Raw genomic sequence first — 23,957 nt, forward strand, 5'->3', positions numbered from 1 at the left:
AAACTTAGAATTGCTATCAGGTGTAGGCCTCCAATACAGATGTGATCTTTGGGCACACACAAAGTGATAAGCACTAGGGCAACACTTCATTACACTGTCACGAGTCATTAAATGAGGCTGGAAGACAGGGTTCTCGTGCGGGTTTAATTAGCCAACAGGTCCCCACGCACACTTCCTTTATTTCAGATATTTAAAGTTTTTACTGTGGGCCATAGATTCAGTTAAACAAGTACTAGATTGTGAGCCAGAAGGGCGAGACTGAGCTCCCTGAGGAAAGGCAGAGATTGTGACTTCCAGATCATGCCTGCCTTTTACAATAGTGCTGCTCTTTGGAATTTACAACTGAGACAACAGCTCTCATCTTCCCAGACAGAAGATGAAATGCACCACATCCAGCAAGTGGAGGAGGAAAGGTATCGAGGAAAAGCACCAAAACAAAGAATAATCTCTGCAAGTTCAATCAAAACCAGGAAGCTCAGCCAAAAGCAAGCAGGCTTGTATACTACAGCATCAATCCCACAATATATATATTTTAAACTTTTGTTTTCACCCTTCATCAAAAAGAAAATATTTTGTTTTGATATGTAAAATGTTAACTTTCCTCCCATAATGTCAGCGTCAGTTTCCTTACTTCGCCATACAATTCCTGTAATTGTATTCCATACAATTGGCTGTAGTAATAGGCCCAAACTGGATTCTCAAATCTTCTAACCTCATCTCAAGGAATAACGGTGCTCTGGTTTGGACAGATTTAACAACCCTGGGAGCACAAGTACAAAATGAACTAATGCAAACACCTACGCATCTTAATTATAGATTGAAAGATCAAGCAACCATTTAAACCGACCAGCTTTTATATCACCTTAGTGCTGCGATCAATTACCTACTTGCGACAAAAATAGTAAATACAGAAATTTCAGCCATTGTTAATTTCCTAGTTTTTGGCTTGCACTTCATATTCGTCACTCCTGCACCATGGAAACAATTCTGAAGTGCTGTGAAGTGATTATGCTATATGCTGTACAGTATGCAAAAGTCATGTTATGAAAATTAAGCCTGATGAGCCAGAAGCTTACACAGAGCGTGTTTGTTTTATTTTTTTTAAGACTGTTTAAGAAGCATTGTGAATGGAAGCAAACAATCTGAAGGAATTTTAAAAAGCCATGATTTTGTGGATGACAACTGGTGTAAAAGTAGTTCACTTACAGGTACTAATTTCCAATACCATTTGGAAGGAGACTGCTCAGGAAGCAAGGAGAGGAATGTAGGAATAGGAAAGGAACATCAGCAATGCAAGTTATAAGCAGCAGTACTTAAATGCACTTGAGCAATAAACACTTTCATATTTTAGAGGGGCTGTAGCCTAGAAGCTTAATTTAAAAACATTAAAATGAGACCCAAAAGTCAGTAGAAGGTCAAATAGTTAAAGGGATCCTTCGGACCACACAGCAACTTGTAAATTAAACAGCTCTTAAGTCCCTTATCATTGAAGGATATGCTGCTATATAAAGTACATAAAAATCTTTGCCACTGACATTAAAGTTAAATAATTGTGCCTTGTTCACATGCTAAAATTTTATCCTCTTTGCACAGCAATGCCAACTAGAGGAAAGAGCATAGCAGAGCTTTTCTAAAGGTTTTATTAAATCATGAATTGGGAGCACAGATAGCTGGCATATGTTACATTTTAGAAAAATATTAATTTAAATTCTCCAGAAATGAAAGTGTTCTTTGTTTTTGCAGTGTTAGTGCATTGTGATATAACTTCAAGAGAGAAAGGGGAGGGGGTGGGATCGCAAACACACACCTCTAACAGCTGAATGCTAGGAGTATGCTTACTAGATACAACCTGAATAAGCCTCTGAATTTACGTTAGACAATAAATTCATGTAAACCGAATATGCCCCAAAAGCTTTCAAAATATATGTTATATATTTTGTGCTTTGAAAGCTGAGCGAAGTTTTCTAAAAACAGTAAACTGAAGCAAGTTATTTTAGTCGAACTAAAACTTGAAAGAAAGTCTAAAGATACTAGGGGGACTGAAAGGTAAGGAAGGGCTCTGATGGTACACACGGAACAGACTGCATGCACGAAATCTCAGGGTTTTCAAGGACTGGATGCCTCATGTTTTCTGACAAAGAAAATGCTGACATGTTTATATTTAAATCCAGTAATCACTAATACAAAAAATTATGACTGAAGATAAATTTGTTTTACCTTTTGATGCCCCGGACTTTCCATTAATTGCTGTTTTAACTTTATCTCTTTCTCTGTTATTTCTCTCATTTTAAGGTTCACCTAAAAGGGAACAGAATAGAAAGGATATATTCAGATGCATTTTAATGTTTCCTGAAGTTGTTGATTTTTTTTTCCTTCCCTCTATTTAATGGTCACTCCATTCTAAAAATACAGAAAGCTTACAGAATAATTTATTACAAAGATGATAGAAAAGCACAGGTAAGAGAGACAATCATCAGAACTTTTGGAAAAATTTGAAAATTGCCCATAAGGAACAGACACACATCTTGAAGTAAATTCTACCTTGTTAATCCAGAAAACCATTGCGTCCTCCAAATCGTAGGGCAGTTCTTTTGAGGCACTGAATGTAGAGAAACGCTTGACACTAGCGACCACCTTTTCAATGCTGATCATTTCTACAGTATAGGCCATCATGAGAGCATCAATCATTGCCATATGAGAACTCTAGAAGAAGAATGCAAAAAGCATTGAAAAACTAAATCCTTTAGGAAAGAACTTTGTATATTCTAACTGTATTTACAATGAAAAAAATCATGAGGTTAGTGACCTAGAAATTAAAAGCTCTTCATTCCCTTAACTGTTTAAAATGGTGTTAAATAAAAAGATCATTAGGTGGATTTAATTAAGCTAACCATTTTGATTGGTGCACAGCCCAGGTCGGATTCAGACACAGGTGTATCATCGCTCTCCATGACGTAAATCCCTTTTCGAGACAGAGCCTGGATCACTGACTGGTGTCCCTGCAGAGCAGCCACCTGATCCCCCTTCAGGATGAGGCTGCAGACACGACAGTACAGCTCGCTGGACAGCAGCAGCTTGATGACGGGTGGTTTAATGTGTTCTTGCTCATATTGATCTATGTAAAACGGGTCCTTCAGCTCCTCCGGGACATTGTCTGAAACAAAGAAGAAAGTTTCACTGAGTGACATCAGTAAGTGGCACCAGGTACGGACTGAAGTAAGAAGTTCTTCCTTTTGTTCATATGAGAGAAGAAAATCAAGCACTGAAGATACTGAATGCAGTAGGCCTGCAGCTCCATATCACAAACGGTTTTCCATAGGTCTTTTTGCCTCATTTTGACTACATAAAGCACACACATAGTTCAGAAAAAATCCTACACATTACCAGGGAACTTTCCTAAATAACTAGAGCCCCATTTCACAGAATGAAGTGTCAAATCAGTCCATTGCCCTCTATGCATCTCTAGGTGTTCCTTGGGAAAGACCCAGCTCAATCACAACAATGCACCAATTACTCTACCAATTACTGTATACAACTGGCATTTTATTTTTTTCCGGCATTTTAAGTTATTTACTCAGATCACAGGCTAGCAGGCTGAAAAAAGTTCTTGTGATACTTCCTTGTTATCAGTGGAAGGGCATAAAACAAGTTATAATTAGGTAAATCCTGAAATAAACACTTCTATTCATATTCAATAATCAGAATGGAAGCTATGCAACTTGTAAAAGCCCAGCAGTGAGTACAGGAGTCTTCACCTCCAGGAAACATACTTGCCAGCCTTGAGTGCACTGTTATAATAGAAGGCAGACATTTCATCATTTTCAAAGATGAATTTGGATCCTATGTCATCCAATCACCGTGAAGATCTTCCCCTGAAGTCACCTCAATAGTTCATTTCAGTAAGTACATCTACAGTTAAAAGAATTACTAATTTGGCAATGTTTTGATTTTCAGCTCATTTCCAGCATAAATTAATTTTTCAGTTGAACACATTCCTACCCAAAGCATATCTTTGAACCGCAAAACAAGCCACGCAGTATTGGCGTGCTGCGGAGCACCTGGTGTTCATAAAGATGAGAAACTGAGCCAGAACGCTATCAGTTACGGGAGCTAGAAGTACTCTCACTTAAATAAAACTGGGTAGTAAACCACTGTTGTCGTAACAGCCCTATCTGGGACTTAGAGTTACTCATACAATACGGCCCCTATTTTGAAAAATTGAAAGCTTTTTCAAGTTTTTAGAAAAGAACATTTTTCCCTTAAGTGACACTGAATGCTGTGCTATACAGACGAAGATGGCAGGAAATACAATAACACCTCACAGGCACCACATAAGCAGTATGTTAACAAGGTTGTCCACTTCTTAGTGAAATAGATAGTAAACGCAAATATTTTTAATCTCCTTAACATTAGTCAACCTGACCTAAAAATCAAAGGCTGTTGAAAGGTAATTCCATTTAATGGCTGCTGCCATTTCCAGGAGAAGAGGAGCTTCCATTTCTAATGACCGGGGAAGAATCCACAGCCCAAAATGTAAAGCAGCTCGTATTATTCAACATTCAAGCTTCATTACAAGCAGATGCACCTTCAGCTATCTAAGACGTATTGCTTTTCAGTAACATTATTTGTAAAAGGGAATAATAGAATGCCAGCTCACAGAACACCTATGATGAAGTACGTTCTGGTAAGAGCATTAGCATCGCTCCAAGTTTTAAAGGATTAAAAACATAAAAAATTGAAACCTATGCAAGTTCAAAACGCCTGAAACATGCAGTATGTGTTCGCCGTGGTGGTTTTAGTAGGAAGGTGTGTCCCCCAGTTCCTTGGAGCACCTCGAGCTGGGAACTGAGGTGGCAGCCTGAAGCTGCTGCCTGGAGCTGCGCGCCCAGTTGCTGCTGGACCCAGGAATCCCATCCCTGAGCCAAGGCCCAGGACTTCAACTACCTGGGCATCCACAGCACGAGCAGCAAACAGCTCACTTCAGCTTTTCTGCAGGTTCCTTCTCCACAAGGCAGGTGCTTGCTTTATGGAATACAACAAAATAAGTCACTGTTTCCATTGTAGCAGCAGACAGAGGCGTTATTGGTTGGTGTTCCGATTGTGGTAGCGTAATTCCACATTTGCCAATAGTACACACAGATTCTATTTATCTTTTTCCTACTGTGGCATTTAGTTACACTGCTGTTCAGGAAGAACTGTGGGTGCAGTCTTTGACATAATGCAAAATCCAGACCACATCCATCTATAAAAGGTGTCAGCAGCACACATCTGCACGTCAATCTGCATAGTGTGCTGCCCTCTCTCGTGGAGCCGACGGTTTTCAGTTTGGTGCTAGTTTAAATCAAATTAGCCTAAGGACTCAACAACCCAGAACATGTAAAATAGAATTCAGAAGAATAGTAGGAAGACAAAAATTAGGATTTGCACAATTTAAAAAAGGCTTTTAAAAGGCCAGTTGAGCACAATATACAACGGTCCAAGTCTAACTTGCATCATAAAAGCTGCTGCCAAGACCTCTCCCTCAAGACATTCAACTGATGAACTTCAAAGAGAAGGAAAAACAAACCAAACAGAACAAAAAACCACAAATGTTGGGAAAAGGATCCTATTTACTACCTTTTAAAGGGTGACACAATGTGAGGCATCTCTATTTGCACAGTTGCTAACGAAGGCAAAAAGCTTTCTCTCCACCACTAACATACAACAGGCACAACCCATCGGGGTGGGATTTTTCCACCCTTATCAAAACAGAAGACACCACTGGAACGTGCTGCTCTGCTTCCTGCCTAACAAAGGCAGCAAAATCCCCCACACTAATTCTTGTTTAAACTAGCAACATTTGTGAAGATTTTTAAAATTCTTGTCTAGCAATGAATTGACCCAGTTCTTAGCAATGAGATTCCATGTCTCACAGACATAAAAACACTCATGATTCTTGCTTAAATACAAGATACGTCTTGTATCTTGGCTACTGTTCTTTATTCTGAACTTCTAGACAAGAGATCCAAAATTATTCTATACTGAAGAACCCTCTTGCTTCATGTCCCCAACTCCTGTAACTGCTGACTGACCGAATGGATTATAACATGACCAGGATTGAAGATACAGGGGAGAAAAAAACAACTTCTAGTAGCAGGACTAATTATTTAAATAGGATCATTTGAAGTTATTCATAAACATTAATTGCCAATACTTGCAACTTACTTCACCATAAACACTTGCCAAGCTTTATTTCCTACATTCTTGGTGTATTCAACACTTCTAGCTATGTTTGGAGACCAATGCCTAACTGTTACAGCAGGGAACAGCACTGCAAATACTGTGATATCCCAACTAGAGGCCACACTGAAAAATTCAGTTATAAATACTTCAGTGCTGAAGAGCGGAATTATTAGCTTTGCTATTTAATTCAGATTTACTTCATACTCTCCTCGTGGACATAAAAACATTACCCACACAGCAGGCACAGATGAGAAATAAATGGCAGAAAAAGCTGTAATGCAAAAAGGATGCTACAGAGCAACTCTGCATTGAGAAACTTCCACTCATCGCAGCTGCAGATGCTCTGTCCTCCACGCAGTCAGTTCAAGCTAGGGATAACATGGCCTTCCTAGTCAGGAGCGTCCAACAAAAAGTGATTTAATTGATTTAATTGCAAGATCTATCTTCAAAATCTGAAATCTGCACCTAAAAGTGCAACGCAGGAGACCTGCCTTTCACATTGCTGCTAATGACTCTTATCTCTAGCACAATGCCACATGAAACAATCGGTTGCAGCATCCAGGTGTGCTCATTCTCCCCTTACAAGTGCCAAGATTCCCAACTGTCAAAGCCTCAGAAACACGCTGTCAGTTTCAGGACAATTCAACACCAACAAGAATTAACCTAAAGCTGATTTCACCTCCAGCAGCATGCACGGATACACAGGTAGCCACAGACACCCCGAAAGATTGCCCAACCCCTACCGTGGGGAGTAACGCCGTCTCCAAACACACCACACGCTTTTTGCTTGCCTCACTGCTGAATGTGTCAACGCTCCTTTTGAAGAAAATGTCCCAGCCTTCAAGTCCCAGTTTCCATAAGCGTCTTTTTCAACACCTTACTTTCATGACCTATAACTGTACTTAAATGTGAGAGCAACTGTGTGTTCATCACAACTTGTGCTTCTATGCATTTGTGCTTTGGAATTCTCAAAATCTACTGGAAAAAATTAATTTTGAGCAAATAATGCCTGAGGCATAGCTACAAGACGTTCAGCTTGAGCAAAGTTTAACAAATTCTACCAAAGCAAAACAAAACTAAATAACTAAACCGAGTCCTTTCCTTGCTTATGTTGTGGTCTCCAATACCATGCTAGTTCCAAGAGGAAGTTACTTCTGCGTGTTACCAAAAAGCTTGCAACCCTTCTGCTTTTCCTAACCTGCTCTCTCAGTTGTTACCTCTAGAAAAATGTTAGCATCGACTCCAATGCAAGCTTTACAACAGCTTTTTCAAGCTTTTTAAAAGACATAAAACAAAGCCTACTAGTGTTTCTATAGCAACTTCAAAACGAGATGGCGTGCAAGCTGATCATCAGATCTGTCAAAGTGCATACGTAATAATTCAGTTTGTCCTAAGTTTTTGTTAAGAATTGTCAAAGAATTCACCATGTTACATTCAGTACCTGAGCTGACTGGACACTGACTTTATGCAAATGTTGTACCACGTTAGTTGCTGCGTGCAGCTGACTCACAGAGCAAGGATGTCCAGTTTTGCTATCTCCAACACCTATAAAAACAAGATAACATTTCTCCAAATTTCAGCAGCAAAAACTCTTAAGTCTTCCTGTCCCCTTGAGTCTAGTGCAGAGATATCTGTGCTGGCTATTTTTACAAGAGATGAAGCACTCAAAAATAAGCCAGCATAACTTCTCATTAAGCGATCCTTTTGGTATCCTGTCGGTGAATTCTAATCTCTCAAAAAAACCTGTCAGTTCCAAGTATTAATCATTCTGCATACAAGGTAGTTTACAGGATTACAAAAATAACTTCACGTGTAACAACAGCAAGAAAGACAATTATTTCCAGGCTCTACCCTCCTTGCTTTAGGGTAGGGACCATTTCTTTACCATCTCACTTACAAACACCCGTTCAGAGACGATTAGCTGATTACAATTTGATAAAGAAAAATAAAGCAATCCTGAACAAATTTGTCTCATCCCTTCAACTGAAGAAGTGGATGCCAGCCAGATCTGACTTTACCTCGAGAAGCATGAAGAACTGGTTTCACATGGAAAGAGAGCCAAGGCATCACGGTAAACAGAACGAAGCTTATTCAAATTGTGAGTAAGATTTCATTAGTATCAGTATCTGTTCACAGAATTATTTAGTGCTGCATGAAGTCCTCTAAGCTGCAGAACAAAGCAGAAGCTACACTTTCTCAGCAGCTCAGACCACGTACGTTATAACAAAAACATTCTTTGTTGGTTCTCATTACAGAACTCTATTATAAACTCCAGAAGTGATCTCTAATATTACACACAAAAATTTATGGAAAATGGGTAGGAAAAAAAAAACAAGCTAAAGGCTTTGTATACTGCTGGTGAGAGTGACTGCACTTTTATTATCCTATCTTTTGATCAGGCAGAAAGCCACAAATCTGGCTAAACAGAAGAAACAAAAGAATTATGGAATTCTTCACCTTGTAAACTTCACACAAGTAAGAAGTGTTTATGAAACAGGCCTTATTAGAGAAACAAAACGTTTAACTACTGGAATATTTGCAAAACACAACAGCTTTCATAAAAATATTTTTATTACAGAACAGAGAAGAAAGCTGGCAGAATAGGAACTGGGAACACAGGGGTTTACTCAGGCAAGTTTAGCCCAGGAAACGTTTTCTCAGTGCCCCTACCAGCTGGCAACTGTGTGTAGCTCTTACAGTACTGTAAAACCTTATTTAACAGGTAAGTATTAAGTACTTCAAAGACAAGAAAAGCCACAACTTGCATTTCCTCTACAATGGATTACATTAGCACTTGGCTCTGCTGCCTGGATCTCGCTAAATGTCTCGGGCTGCTGTTAGCAGTAAGCCTGGAGCCCACATAAACATGCTAGGCCATGGAAAGGTGTAAATAAGCAAAGCCCACCAGGTTCATTCGGAACAACCTGGATTTTACAAGCTGTGATGAAGCAGCAGCAACGTTTCTTATGGAAATGCTGCGAACAGCACACTTGCTCACAGCAAACTGCAACACAAGACAGACAACACTTTCATACGCTCCTTACCTATAGAAGTTTATCATAACCATGATGATGGAAATCAATTTCTGTGCATAAATTAATGCTGGCCTAGCTCAATCCACCAAAAAATCAAAGTTCTCCACTGCCACTGCCTATTTTTCCAAGGTGCAGCTCAAGAAATCAGCACAGGGCTCAGCTGCTGCTTCGCAACCTGCTTCATCCAACCAACTGGGGAAGAGCGATTGCTCCCGAGGACGGCTTGCCAAGCTGCTCGAAGCCTCCTACTCTCCCTTCTGCAAGGTCAGAGCAAAGTTTTCAAAGGGACTGAAGCACCCTGTGAACTCAGGTACCGCAGAAACCCACTGGCACCCGTGCTCCTAGGCCACTTAAGAGTTGTGCTTTCACACTGCTGCTAGAATTCTTAAAGCAGACATTTGGTTCTCATCAAAGATTGCTGATGGAAAAGATTATTCTAATCAATTTCCCTCCCCTCCAACTACTGTCTCAGCTGAATGGACTTCATTATAATCTTTCAGGTGTGCAGAAGGTTTCCAGATCCTTGTCCATAAATTTTTACAGAGATCCAGGACATGCTCCCAGAGTTATTTGGGGAAAAGGAAGGAGGTGACAGCAAATGGGAGAACGCCTTCCTTCACAGCTCCACTGACTTCTCTTTTCTAGAATTTGGGCAAACAGTTGTAAAACCCATCCACGGAATCCATCTGTGACAACCAGGCAGCCACCAGAGACAGGCAGGAGGAGCCACGTGCTGCCAGAAACAAAGCATTCAGCTCCGTTCCTATTCAAAAAGGGGAGTTCTCACTCCAGCCGTATTTTGTACTGAGGAGGGAAGGTCGCTGTGCGCAGCTGTTTGGCTACCAAAATTCTCATTTCACGGGCAGAAGAGAAAAAAGAAAGGATGCATCATCAAAGGAAACAAATCCCAAACTAAGACCTTAAATCCAAATTATGTAAGGTATGCCATCAGTAATTTGTCCTTGAAAAAAAAAAAAACACTAAGGATGAATTTTTTTTCTGCTTAGATAGGGAAAATTTAAATACCCTGCAACGGTAAATAGAAAATACAGCTTTGGGTAAAATCTACAGTGAAGAATGATTATTAGCAACCGTCCACACTAGAACCTAATTCCTGTTCTTGACCATTTCCATACTGAAGCATGAGCTTAGCCCTGTTCAGGTGAAAATGAAATCCAGGATATGCGCCAGCATTTGCAAGATGAAGGCACAAAATTAAGTCAACTCATAATGGCAACTCCAAATCTAACATTTCAGAAAAACACTCTTTACTCAGCCACTTGAAGACAGCTATGGAAACCCTATCAGACAAGAATTACTTCAGAACATAAAAGAGTGCTTTAATATGATAAACAGAGAGCCTTTCTTTTTTTTTTTCCACCAAACTTACTAGAACTAAGCCTAATGTAACAAAAAGCCCCTCTGAAAAATACCTGCATAGTGAGATTTTAGACTTAAAAAAAAAATGGAATCACAATTGCTTGGTAGCTGCCCGAGACTCCCTGAACATCCAACGTTACAACAATAAAAAAAAAAAAACAAAACAGAGATGACAAGTAACGTATTAAGTTCAAATATTACTCAAAATGGTAATCATGTAGAAAGCTTCCTTAAACCCATCTCTCTATGAATTAAAGAGGCTTATAAATTTCTAAGTATTCTGCAATGCCATGCTAGAAGCTACGGTTACTATGTGACGATTGCAGAAGCCATTTCAAAAATCAACCAAATTTCCATGGGCCGTGGTTCTGAAAAGATATCCACACACACAAAAACCAAAACGTATGCACTGGAGCTAACCAAGGATGCAACACCAAGAGACCCAGCAAAAGTATTTGCTGAAGTCATTTTATACATTAATAGAAATTATCTGAACAAGCCTAAATACAAACAGAAATCCTGGCAAATGCTGCTGCAGCCCTCTGCACACTAGAGCCATGCCACTGCCATCATGACAGGTGGGTTTTCCAAAATTCTTTGTCAAAGGAAAGCTAAGTACTTACTCAATGCAAGTCCGCGCTGTCAAGTGCACAAACAGAGCTGTTCCCACCATACTGATCTGAGACCTGTAGTCACAACCCTGAGCCCCAGAAGTCACCACCAATAAACACGAGGCCACAGTTTTCTCTGCAGCACACAACCTGTGCCAGTCAAACCTAAATCAGGATTAGCTTCCTCCTGAAACAAAGTCGTAATATAAATGGTGCATCTTCCTGGCCTGAATATCCATTTTCTCTCTGACCAATAACATCACAAACAAATCCAGCGACTGCAAAATACGAGAAGAAACACCTGTTTACTCCTCCAAAGTTATCAACATTTCCTCAACACCCTCCCTGAATCCCCACATTTTTAAACTTCATCTGATAAAAGTATTTTTTGTCTCTTGGTGCTTGTATTAAAATACCTTCACTAATTTTAAATGTCACAAAAGCTCAATTTTCTTTCTATTTCCCCCGCTGTCATTCATGTGGCCAGACCACTGACAGAGCTGGTAATATTGAAGGAAAAATAATTTAGAAATTATTTCCAAAAGGGTAATATTTAACTGCAGGAATGCACTGCTTTTCTCCAGCCTTGTCACAAAGTAAGCTAGTGCTAATCCATTAAGCATATTATGAGTTCGTTGAATTAGACTTAGATTAACAGGGCTACCTCATTTTCCAAAACAAGATTCTGTAGATGCTTTTATTATATGTTTTGGATAAACAAGTGCTCCAGCATATTCCTTCATAATGAAGCTACTTAAACACAAGAGGCACCCAGCAGCAATAACCCCAAAATAGACAGGTAGATCAAGATCCAAACAAAAAAGCAAATTTCAACAGATGCCAGGAAGATACTGTGCAAATGTGACTCCAGAACTCTTTCTTTTTCCATGTTTGGCTGTAATGGTTTAGACCAACATCTGGGAAGGAAGAACTCCTCCTCCATCACCCACACCTCGCTGCTTGATGTCACAGAACACAAACTGTATCTGCTCACGCAACATTTCTTTCACAGAAACGACTTTTTCCAATCATAAATGCTTTGGTTTTTAGGGCATTCTGAACCCAATAACGCAGCCTGGCAGAACAAAACAGGAACCACCTATGCGAGCATACAAAGAGCATCGAGCTCTTCGCATCTGTTGGCCGAGATGACCAGACAAGGAAGCACTCCACAGCCTGATGGGCTTCGAGGCCTGCAAGTACTGAGAGTCTACCTGGCTAAAATGAGGATTTGAACGTTGCAAGACATGCGTTTTTTTGTAATAAATAACAATGATAATAACAATAACCATAGTGAACGTTATCAGTGAGCATTTGCTGCCTGGTTTGCCGATTCGGAGCGGCTCACACGGTTCCATTATCCCCGGTGGGGGTACCAGGAACCACGTAATGTTAAAAGCCAACGATCTGTCACGTTATTGATATCTAAAACAAAGGCGATCGGGGCTCGATTCGCTCCCTCCTGCCAGGGATGGGAGCGGAGGCGGCGAGCACCCCCCCCCCCCCCACAGCGCACACCCTCCTGACAGCGGCGGCCTCACCTATTCCGTAGGCTTTCGCGCAGATCCACTGCAGATTAGCGGCTATTTTCGCTCGGGCTGAGTCGTAGAGCTCCAAGGGGACGATCTCCAGGGCGCTCTCCGCCAGGGCATCCATTTTTCGCCTGGCGCCGTCGCCGCCCGCGCCGCCCTCAGCATCCACCATCTGCAAGGACAACAAAAGAGCGCGGGCCTGACGGGGGGGGCGGCCAGGGGGAGCTCGGCGGCCCCCCCGGCGGCTCCTCACCCCCGGGGGCAGCACCTGAGGCTCCGACGACCCCCGCCGGGCCCGGGAGAGGCAGCACAGCTCCCTCACGCCCATGCTCCGGGAGGACGAGGAGCAGCAGGAGGAGGAGGAGGAGGAGGAGAGGAGGAGGAGGAGGAGGAAGGCAGGGGACCAGCAGCTCCCCCTCCCCTCCCCGCCGCGGCCCTGCCCGCCTCCCCGCCCCCACCCTGAGGAGGAGGAGGAGGAAGGGGGGGAGATAGGAAGGGAGGAAGGCAGCAGCCCCCCCCCCCACAGGCCCCGCCGCCCTCACCTTGCTACCGCCGCCTCATCCCCGGGCACGGCGGCCGCCGCCTCAGCCCGCAGAGCCCCGGCGGCGCCTCGGGGGGGGCGGCGGCTGACGGGGAAGGAGGAGGAGGAGGAGAGGAGGAGGAGGAGGAAGGCTGGGCCCGGGGAGGAGGAGGAGGAGGAGGAGGAGGAGGAGGAGGAAGAAGAGGAGGAGGGGGGGGGAGGAAGGCTGCAGCCGCCGCCGCCGCCGCCGGGCCGGGGCTGGCAACGCTCGGGACCGCGCGCGCGCGCATGCGCAAGCCCCGCGCGCGCTCCCGTGCCCCCCCGCGCTCGCCCGCTCGCTGCCGGCCCGGGGATGGCGTGCGCGCGCGCTCGCGCTCGGCGGGCGGCCACTGCGCAGGCGCCGCCGCCCCGCCGGTTCTGCCGCCCGCGGCCCTCGCTTGGCAACCGTCGCCATGGCGACCGCGAGCACAGGCCGCGGCCTGCGCCCGGCCCCCCTCCCTCACATATACACCCGGGGTTTTCACCTCACGGGCTCGTTGTCCCGGGGTGATGTGCGCGGAAAAGCGCTCGGTGTTAAATAAAAAAAAAAAGAGTTTGCACACCACGGAGAGCATAAAGAAAGGCCCCGGGCCTGCCCCAGCCCCCGAGGGTTCCCCCTCGTGACATGGGCTCCAGCCGCCACCCGGCTGCTGACGCAGCGGTTGTTGAGGTCTCCTGGGCATCACTGTGGATCCTGAGCAGCTGGGTGCTGTGTGGTGGAGATGGGGTGGTCCCTGAGGTGGTCCCTGAGATAGACCCAGGATGGTCCCCAAGATGGTCCCTGAAACTGTTCCTGAGATAGTCCCGAGATGGCCCCCAAAATGGTCCCTGAGCTGGTCCCCGAGCTGAGCCTTTTAGATGAAAACTTCAATGATGGCCATAGCAGCCCGGGCCCCTTCCCCTCCCTGTTTGCACAGTAGCCATGTCAGAAGGCCCCATCCCGCCACCCTGCGATCCTACAGGGCACGCAGGGCTTGCACAGGCCGAGGGATCCACGTTACCAGACAAAAGTGCAGAATCGGAGGTTTTGCGGTGACTCACGTCGGGCTCGAGGCCTGCCACAGGCAGCCCATTGTTTGCGTGTTTGCTCTGACAGCCGTGTTGTGCGCGGTGCTGTCTCACCACGTTTTGCAGTTGTCATTTGGGCCTCCTTTATCATGCAGGGAGACATATAAATGCCCAAGAATTTCTGTCTTGTGATTGTAAATCATTAACCAGGAAACCCTTTGGGTACACAACAACTTCCACAGTAGTAAAATCAGACATTTGCTTCATGCTATCTTTCCTGCTGGGCAGCCAACCACACTTGACAAAACATCAGAACTGCCAGTGTTTGATCATCAGCAATACTTTTCTCCAGGTTATTACAACCAATTTCCCCCAAGACTTGACCTGTTAATATCTGCTTACAATCAAAGGATGCCAAAGGCAGTTTCCATGCAGAAGACCGGCTTATATATCCTGTGTATTACAAAGCAAATGGAGAATTTGATCACCTGGTTTATGTTGTGATATATAGAAAGCAGCACGTAATGCTTGACAAGTATAAAAAGGTGTGCTTGTTTATCTTTTTGGGTGCAGGTAGACTATCCCAATTACCTTAGAGTTCTTTTGCTGCTGGTGGTCTACCAGCCACCACCTGAAGGCCCACAGGCTCATAGGTGCTGCTGGAACCAGCAAGGGCATCCCTGTGCAGTGTGTGTTGGGTTCATGATCAAAACAAGATCCTGCAAGTTGACAGACTTGAAAAGTTTCATTACTGGAAGCAGGGCTCATCTCCAAAGTTATGTGATGAAGAGAACTGAGCCTTTAATGCACACACTGGATCAATAAATTACCCTAATATCCTTCTTATGAAAAAGTAATTATAAGCTTAGCCACACAACAATAATAGCAGACTGGCCTTATTCTACCTAATTTTATTTGTTATGATTCTCATAAATTATTTTTTGCTACATATAACTGGTAGACTGTATAAATGTTTCAAAAATTTTTAAAGATTAATGTAGGTCTGTTTTAAGATACATTTATTTCCCTATATCTTTTCGTAATGCAAACGCAGGGCAATCTGTTTCATGTCATCAGGATATGATCTGGTGTTCAAAGGTTATCCCAGCCTACTTAATTGCAAGATTGTATGCAATTAAAGTAGATGTCCCTTGCAAATAACTTGCTAGTTGTTTTATAATCTCTGAAGAGTTTGGTTCTCAATAGTTTTTTACAGGCTGTTGATTTGTGACGTTATCATTATAACAAGCTGCTTTTGTTTTTAGCTTAAGGCCCAATCCAAATCCCCTTAAACTCAGGAAGAATGTTTTCATTTACGTAGTGGATTGGGCATTAAACGTGCTACTGAAACAGAATGGTCCTTTGACTCTTAGAGCAGGTGACCTGTATCCGAGGGCAAAGGTGCACACTGGAAGAAAATTGTCCTACTTTTTTCTCTGATATATTTTTGCTATAGATAAAGAACGGATCTAGTTGTTCAACTTATCAGAATGACTTAGAAACAAAATATGTTTTAAGAGGGTGGCAGACTACCTCAGCAAAGCAAAGCCAGTATTACCAATGCCCCTGAAACTCCCAGGATAAAAAAGTAGAAACATTTGGCTTAAGAAAATGAACACTGAGGAGAAAAAGCATAACGGGAAGTCCAGTGGTAAAGAGAATGCCATTCTTTTACAGGCTGATGTTGAACTAAAGACCCCAATTTAGTATACCTTTTTTTTTCCCCTTTTAATTTATGTTGTGTTATCCTCTGGATTTGCATTTATTTATCACTATTTTCCAGTCCCAGTGTGAAACATGCTGTGACTTCTTCCTCTATGGTAATATCCTGTAACTGTTACTTCAGGCATTTGGGTGTCCTTAAGCAAAAACTCAAATTGATGTTTTGGGAAACTTTGCAGTTGATAATGAAGTGGTTTGGCCAGAGCTCAGCACCACCAACATCAGCACCCTCAAAATTGTCCTGCAGGTAAAAAGCTTACATTTCAAATAGGAGGATCACCAGTAGATTGCTAAATGTGTTTCCTTTTCATGAGAAAATAAACCTCTTCTATATTCAGTAGCAGCAAATTCATCTTTAATTTGCATACCACTTGTTTCTTTCTTGCACTCCATACAAAACATACTTAATGGCTTTTCTTCTGGAAAAAAAAAAAATAATAATAATACAATGGTTTTCTATACAAAATAATTTTCCTATTAGAGAATTCTCCTGGATTCCTTAACCATTCAGAGTGGGCGTACACGTGAACTGACAAATACTGCACGACCTGTCTTACAGCAGAACTGTGAGATTAATTACTAGGAGGTAATACCTTTGACAAATTACCATATTCAAGTGTGACACCTATTACCTGCAACAAAGCTAAACCCACGTGCTTGTTTTCAGCCTTACTGGAGGAATGCCTGGGATTTCAGTTTCTTCCACCATGTTTCATTTATCAATATGGGAGACAATGTGTAAAATAAGAATATTAGTTCTTTGTGATCCTGAGGACATCAGATCCAAGCTTATACTGTAGAATAATATATAGCCTGTAGAAATACAAATGTGCTGTGCACTGGGAACTTATAGGGCAGGCATACATGTACTTCCTGGGTATGGAGAGACAGCAAGAGCTGACCCATCAGTGGCACTAATTAGCACCCTCTGGTTAGAAAGGCCATCAGTGAATTGGGATTCTTCCTCAGCATTACAAAAAGCACCTTCAGAAGAAGGAAAACGTGCATCTGCAGGAGGCTGCACAGAAAGCCTATGCTTCACTGTCTCCCTGGAGCTATTTATGGAGAGGGAAGACTCCATCCAATGTTGCTACCAGTCAGATAATGCTCTGAGAGTTAAAATCAGCAAAAAAAGAAGCAGGGTAAGGGACTATGACTTGGGAATTTTGGCATACTGGGTAGCTCGTTTGAGAAACCACGCTGGCCGCGTTTGTGCTGCGCGCTCTCTCCCCTCCAGCTGGTTTATAACCCGCATCACCCAGGGACTGAGCTCCTGCTGCCACCGCGGCTCATTAGCATCGCTGGGGGAGCTGATCCACCCCTGCTCTGCCATGGTGTCGAGGTGGGTGGCTGCAGCTGGGAAGAGCTTCAGCTGCTTGCTTGCCATCTCAGGAGAAGCGAGAGAAGAGGACGGAAGAAATCAACAGTTTTTTTTCCCCGTTATCCTTGCAAATTCCAGACGGCCCCCAGCTCTGTTCTTAGGGCTCTATTTTCAGCCATGAATGCTGCTGTATCTGCTTCCCTGTGCTTAGTTCTGCAGGGCCTCGTTTGCCCTGGTGCTGAGCGCTTAATATGCCCTGCTGGAATCGACTTAGAGCCGGGCTGCTTCTGGAGGTCACTGCTGGGCTCGGGGCCGCACCTCGACTGCTGGCTGTGAGCTGTCTTCTCCATCTCCCCTCAAACCTGGCAGTCCCAAGGGTTTGTTTTTTTTAAAATGAAAGTTGTGTCTTACTCAACATTCACTAAGTAAAAAGAGATGTGGTCAAAAAGGCATCTCGAGTGTCCCATGAATGAATGGATGAAGCCAGGGTAAAGTAACGTGAGGATGAGATGAGGGAAGGGGCAGGCTCCTAACTCAGCCGCTGCTCTACCAGCTTCAGAATGCTTGTCCCTGTTACGAAATAGTTCCCCATGACAGTTCATCATGTATTCAACCTTTAGAAAGAGGGAGCTGAGTATTATTCTTAGCAATGGAACAGTCACTTCAGTGTAATTACCAACAACACGGGAGCAGTTTCCATAGCATACTGCAGCTATCAGTAATCATTACATTCAGTCCTGCAACTCGCGAAGAACGTGCACCACAACAGCCGTGTGCATTGGGGAACCACACGCAACGAGCGATATTTTTCATGTAAATAAAGAAACCCAACTAAGCACAGACAGCAGCACCCTATTTCCTTCGTTCCCTTGTATTATTCTGAAGGTAACATGCACGTCGTGGAGCTGTGTTGCTGATGGGGTGCAATACTAATTTTTCTTTCTTTCTGCTCTCTTTTTGGAAAACGCCCGATGTGCTTCAAGCGATGGCAGGGCCATATCAAACCTCTCAGAGGTTTCCTCCTGCTGTGCCCACCGAGACCCAGGGACCAGGGACAGACGAGGCGGGGGTGCCGGTGGTGCTGCTCCCAGCGGCCAGGGCCTCTCCTCCTGCCTGAATTTAAAATGATACTTGGACTTAGCGCCTCTCCTCGCAGCGCTGAACAAACACTAATTAATGACTCTTTATTGCCGGGGGAGACAAGCCCTTGCCCGTGTGTCTCTGGAGGCCGCAGTGCCCGCTGCCAGCTGCCAGGCGTGCGGGGCTCCCTCGCCCAGCTCGCCGCTATCGGCAGCACGTCCTGCTCGAGCAGCGAGGGCAGGGGGGGGGTTAGGTGCCTGCTTTAATAATAATAGGTATGTTAAAACATAAATCATGTTAGAGATAAAGTCCCAGGACTAGTTTTAGGAGGAGGATGGGAAAACGGCATTTACAGCCCACCAGGTTTTCCAGACAGACTTCGATAAGCAGAGACCTGGTGCCATATTCATTAAATCCTTATTAGCAGTTGTGTTTGGGCAGCATTCAGACAGCAATCAGTTTTGATGGGAACTGTTGATTTGCTTTACCCAGATGATTTATTTTAAAACACTTTTTTTTTTTTTTTTTCTCCAGGACACTTTGGAAAGTAAAACTCCATTTACTGCAAATGTGTAACTGCGCAAAGAGAGACAGACTTATCCCCAGCTTTTTCACCACTGTTTAAGCATTCCTGGAAAGCAAGGAACAACCGAAAGGCAGGAAAAATGATTGGGTTTGTTTTCACCAGTGGTGCCGCATCACCAGCAGCCTGCTCATCCTCAAACCCTGCCATCATCAGCACCCAGAAGCAACCACAACGCTGGACTCCCAACGCCTGGCATCCACCCGGGGCCACGCCAGCCCTGACACAAGCCCTGGCGTTCCTCCCCAGCTCCCAGCACGGCCGAGCTGTGCCCCCCAACCAAGGCAGCGCACTCGAGGCACCGCCAAAGAGCCATGTCCCCTCTTTTGGGGATGAACAATTTTGTCCAGGCTGCTGCCATGCCACAGCCATGAGGTCAGGGCACGCCTGGAGGCTGACACAACGGTGACAACGCCGCCTACGCTCACAACGCAGCACTGGGGGCTTCCCAGTACGTTTTGAGTCATTCTGCCTTAGTATTTTTAACTTCTGCTGTTTTGACAGGACGCTGCTCCTGGTTTGCTGCCAGTTTGCAGAGCCCCTTCCCGCGGCCAGCACCTCGCTCCCGGTCCCATACCGCAGCCGAGCTCCTCACCTGGCAGCCCCGGCCCCTCTCATCCCGCCTCGAGGCGTGCCAAAACAAACACGAAATCGCCTCACGCCCTTGGGTCCCCGCCAGCTTGCACATGTTGCACTTTAATGCTCTTAAATCTGTAGCCAGAGAGCTACGTTAATGTGTGAACCAGTCACCGCGACTGGAACGTCTCAATCCTGCTTATCCAGGTCCTATCTGCAACGAAAAACTTTACGACTGTGAAACTCCAGCACCGAGCAGGAAACAAAGCCGGGGCAGCAGAGCTGAGGCCAGCACCGCTGGGCAGGGGCTGGGGGCCCCGCAGGGTGCACATCCCGTCCCTCCCCGTTGCCTGGCCTGGCACGCAGGGGAGACACCCGGAGCAAGGTGGTGCCTTTGATCACGTACAGAGGATTTAGCACACGCCAGGGGTTATGGAGACGCTTCCTACCAGGCGCAGCGCGGCTCTGAGCAGGCAGGGGTGTAAGCATGGGGTTTGTGACCCCGCTGTCCCACTGCACGGTGCCCTGACCCCGGCCATCAGGCACTGGTGACACCCCCACGGTCCCCATGCAGACCCCAGCCCCGCTCCGTGCCTCTCTGCTCCCCCCGAGAGCAACCTATACCCCCCCAGCCCTGGGGATTTGGGGCACGAGACCCCTGGGGCTGCCAGGAGCACGCAGAAGGACACCCCACGTTCCTGGGGTGCATGCATGCAGCTGCCCACCCCACCAGGAAAGCCACGTGGAAGCTGTACGACCCCACCAGAAGCCCCCCAGACAGCTAAATCCCGGGCAGCGCTGACTTACCGGGGGCGTTTGCCAGCATCCTCACAGCCCTGGGGGTTTTGGGGGGCTCTGGGCGGCAGCCGGCGGCGTGGGAGCCCATGGTGGGGCCGAGGGCTCAGCACCGGGGGGCTCAGCCCCCTCTGCTCCCCGAGCAGGGCAGGGGCAGGGGCAGCGTGGACGCGCTCCCCAGCATCACCCCGCTCCCCAGCATCGCTGCCGTTGCCACAGAAACCGGGGGATGACTCAGGAGCTGTGCTGCTGACATCAGAGGCGACGAGGAGGGGGCCAGGGAGGGGGGGGAGATGTTCCTTGCTTGGTTTTGCTCATTAAAGCCGGAACGCTTTGTCCAACGAAGACATTCAGCCCCCCTGTGGGGTATCCTGGGGAATATCTGGTCCCTCGGGGTGCGGGGTTTGGTGATTTCCAGGAGATTGGTGTAATGGGGGGAGGCCCGGAGCCCCCCGTGTGTGGGCTTTGCTCTGCTGAATGCTGCCTGGCCCCAAAGCCCCAGGGCAGGGGCTGGCACTGAGCAGCCCCCGGGCATCAGAAAATAACCCACCTAGAAGTGGTTTCGCCTGGTGTCAGAGCGCAGGGCAGGTATTTGGGAGCCAGGGGCAGGGGGACAGGGCTCCAAATGACGCCCCAACCCTGCCGTGGTGAACGGTGCTGAGCACTGCCCTGGGGGGCAAAGCCCAGCAAGCGGAGCAGGACATCATCTGTGCCACCCGGCCCCATCACAGCCCAGCCTGCAAGAGGCAGTTTCAGCCTCTTTTTTTGTATATTTTTTGCCTATTTTCTTGCGGTGGCTTAAATAACCACAGAGCAAAATGACTTAAAGCCGGGGGGCTCGGGGCCACCCCCCTGCTGCACCCCAAGCACTGTTTCACCCCGCAGTGGCCGTGCCCGGGACAAGGACACAGAGGAGGCAGCAGAGCGTGATCAGCTGCTCCTCGATGTTCATAGGACAGAGCTATTTTTGAAAAGCAGTAAATTAAAGCACTTTTCCACTTTGTGCTTGAGCGCAGTGCTGAGACGTCCCAGTTGGGTACCAAACCCGTGTGCTGAGTGCTGGCCAGCCAGGTTAGAAACTAGTTAAACTTCACCAGTAACTGGGAAATTAGTTAAAATCAGGGAGAGATATTACCTGTGCACAGACACAGGGGAGTTTAGGCATCACCCCAGGCAAATCTGGACAGAAACGTGAGCGTTTTGGTAGTGCCGTGCAGGGATTTGTTACGCAATGAAGCGCTGCCGCTTCCTTATCTCCCGCTTACAGGCGTTGGTAGATCGAGCCCACGATGACACACTGAAATATTTTTAGCGAGATGAGAGTCCCGCAAGAGATTCCCTGGTCAGTGAGAGTAGCGACCGATCCCAGAAATGCCACAGCCCCATGAAACTCCCCAGTCACTGCGCAAGCAGTCCCGGGGCCAGCGCTGAGCCCCCAGCCGCCTCCCGGGGGGCTCCACGTGGCCCTGGCACAAGCCCAGGATCAGGGAACTGAACGCCCAGGGCTTTTATTTTTAGCACAGCAAGCTATAAATAGAGCCCGCGGTAACCCACGGAGAGGCGATGGACTTGGGATCAGGAAGTGACGGCACCGGGGAACCCCGGAGCTGCGGGACGGGGAGCACCGTGTCCAGCTGGGCTGGAGGGAAACCACCAGGCACAAACAGCCCCAAACCACGCAGGGGCTCGGTCCTGCTGCAAACGGGGCAAGAGAGCACCTCTGTGCCAAGCAGGGACGTGGTGGGATTGTGCAGAGCACAGATTTCATAGGGTTTTGTGCTTTTTTCCCCTCCCTTTGGAGGGTGTCTGCGTGTGGGAGCGGGGAGGAAGCCGAGCGCTGCCGTGCGCCGAGGTAAATGCGGCGAGCAGCCCGTGATTCATCGCCTGCAGCCTGGCAACAAGCTTGAATATAGGGGAAAACACAGATGGAAGGGGCCTGCTGTGACAGAGCCAGCAGCTTGGAAACTGGTGGCCTCCTAAGGATAAGGTAGAAGGGCCCAAACTATTTTCCTTTTCCTGCACATTGCACAGAGAGGCCGTGCGGGGCCGGCAGCCAGCCTGGCTGCTGCCCCTCTGCCAGGACCATGCAGAAGGGAGCAAAAATCAGACCCTCGATGCTAAGAAATCCAGGGAGAGGTCCAAGGAGATGTCCCAAATGCTCACGGCCCTCGTGCAAGGTGGACAGAGGGAGGAGGCTGCACGCTGGCACATCACAGCCAGCAGCTACAGCGCGGCACCGCGGGCTGTACTCTTCCAAGGGCTGCTGCGTGGCACAGCGACGAGCAGGAGCTGAATAATTCAACCAAACCCTGGGTGTGTGGGAGCTGCCGTGGGCACGAGACTGCCAGGCCCGCATTCCCTGCAGAGCAGCCCTTCGGCAGAGGGCACACGGAGGCTGGCTTTAACACGAGTGTGGTTTATGCCAGGCTACAGCTCATAAAAGCCACGTAACTGCACCATGAATAAGTGCCACAAGTCTTCCATGAATAATTTCTTCAGGACACCCTGCTCACAGCCGTGCAGCACCATTGGGACTGGGAAGGGATCAAACCAAGCACAAGGTTCGAAGCCTGCAGCAGGTACGGAGCCCTTGCCTTGAACCAGCTCGACCAGCTCCCACGTGCTGCGTCCCAACGTGCTCCTTGTGCAACCACCGGTGGCATCAGCAGCCCGGCTGCATTTCACAAACCCTGTTGGAGATCACAGCTCTTCCCCGTGACAGCCCCAGGAAGCGGCAGTACAGCGCCCTGGGTGCAGGATCCATGCAGGACCCCAGCCAGAGCCACTGAACCCAGGTCTGTCGCCTGGGCACCGCTCCCCAGCTGCGCGTCTAAGCTTACACCCTGGGCGTGAGGGTGCTGGCCACCTCTCCAGGTTTATTTTGGTGCAGGACATCTCGAGTTACTGGCCTCCCTCCCCCACCTCCACAAGTGACAGATTCCCGGTGACACGGGACACCCAGGGCTGGCACTGCACTCTCAGGTCACCCCCCAGCAGCCTTACACCAACACTGCTGTCGTGCACACACGCACGCCAAAGCCCTGCCTGTTTCAAGCCATTTTCCAGGACCACACTGCAGAAGCAGCGTTCAGCTCACGAGTGCAAGGCTTGCATTCCAAGTTCAGGTTTTGAGTAATGAGAACAGAAGAGGAAAAAAAGAATTAGCTCCATTTATTCCACCCCAAACCTACCACCATGTAGCAAGACATCCTCGGCAGCTTCCACAGCTGCAGCTTCTTTTGGGAGACTCTCCCTTTCCGGGAAGATCACTACAAAATATCAGGATCAAGCGCAGAACAAGTTACCAGATTGCTGCACCCTGTACAGAGGGGGCTGCAGCCCTGATCTGACCACGATGGGCTGCCAGGCTGTCAGAGCTCACACGGGCAGCAGCTGCTGCTTCCTTCTGTTCCTGCTGGAAGCCAGAGCAGGCAGGTAGGTTGGAGGAGCCAGCTAGGTAGTTTTACGCCGTTCTGCTCCTTCCTGCAGACCTTCAGTTCATGGGAGAATAGCGTGTGCATGGAAGGGAAAGC

General features: G+C 46.7%; 1 protein-coding gene across 3 annotated transcripts in view; it reads right to left on the bottom strand.

The window, feature by feature from the left end:
- The window catches only part of CAMSAP1 (calmodulin regulated spectrin associated protein 1), a 33,812-nt gene extending 13,245 nt beyond the window's left edge, over positions 1-20,567 (bottom strand). Inside the window, exons 1-6 of one of the 3 annotated variants that reach the window (XM_084493616.1) lie at positions 20,437-20,567; positions 12,790-12,952; positions 2,892-3,154; positions 2,542-2,703; positions 2,218-2,298; positions 1,207-1,239 (exon numbers count right to left, since the gene is read on the bottom strand). In XM_084493616.1, coding sequence (XP_084349742.1) covers positions 1,207-1,239; positions 2,218-2,298; positions 2,542-2,703; positions 2,892-3,154; positions 12,790-12,952 — 702 coding nt within the window. In that variant the 5' untranslated portion in view covers positions 20,437-20,567. Of the gene's footprint in view, positions 1-1,206; positions 1,240-2,217; positions 2,299-2,541; positions 2,704-2,891; positions 3,155-12,789; positions 12,953-13,322; positions 13,503-20,436 lie in introns of those variants that run through there. The other 2 variants (XM_084493615.1, XM_084493617.1) reach the window with 2 other exon arrangements.
- Positions 20,568-23,957: the final 3,390 nt, after the last annotated feature.

The sequence above is a fragment of the Aythya ferina genome (assembly GCF_964211825.1).
Source record: "Aythya ferina genome assembly, chromosome: 20".
NCBI classification, from domain to species: Eukaryota; Metazoa; Chordata; class Aves; order Anseriformes; family Anatidae; genus Aythya; species Aythya ferina.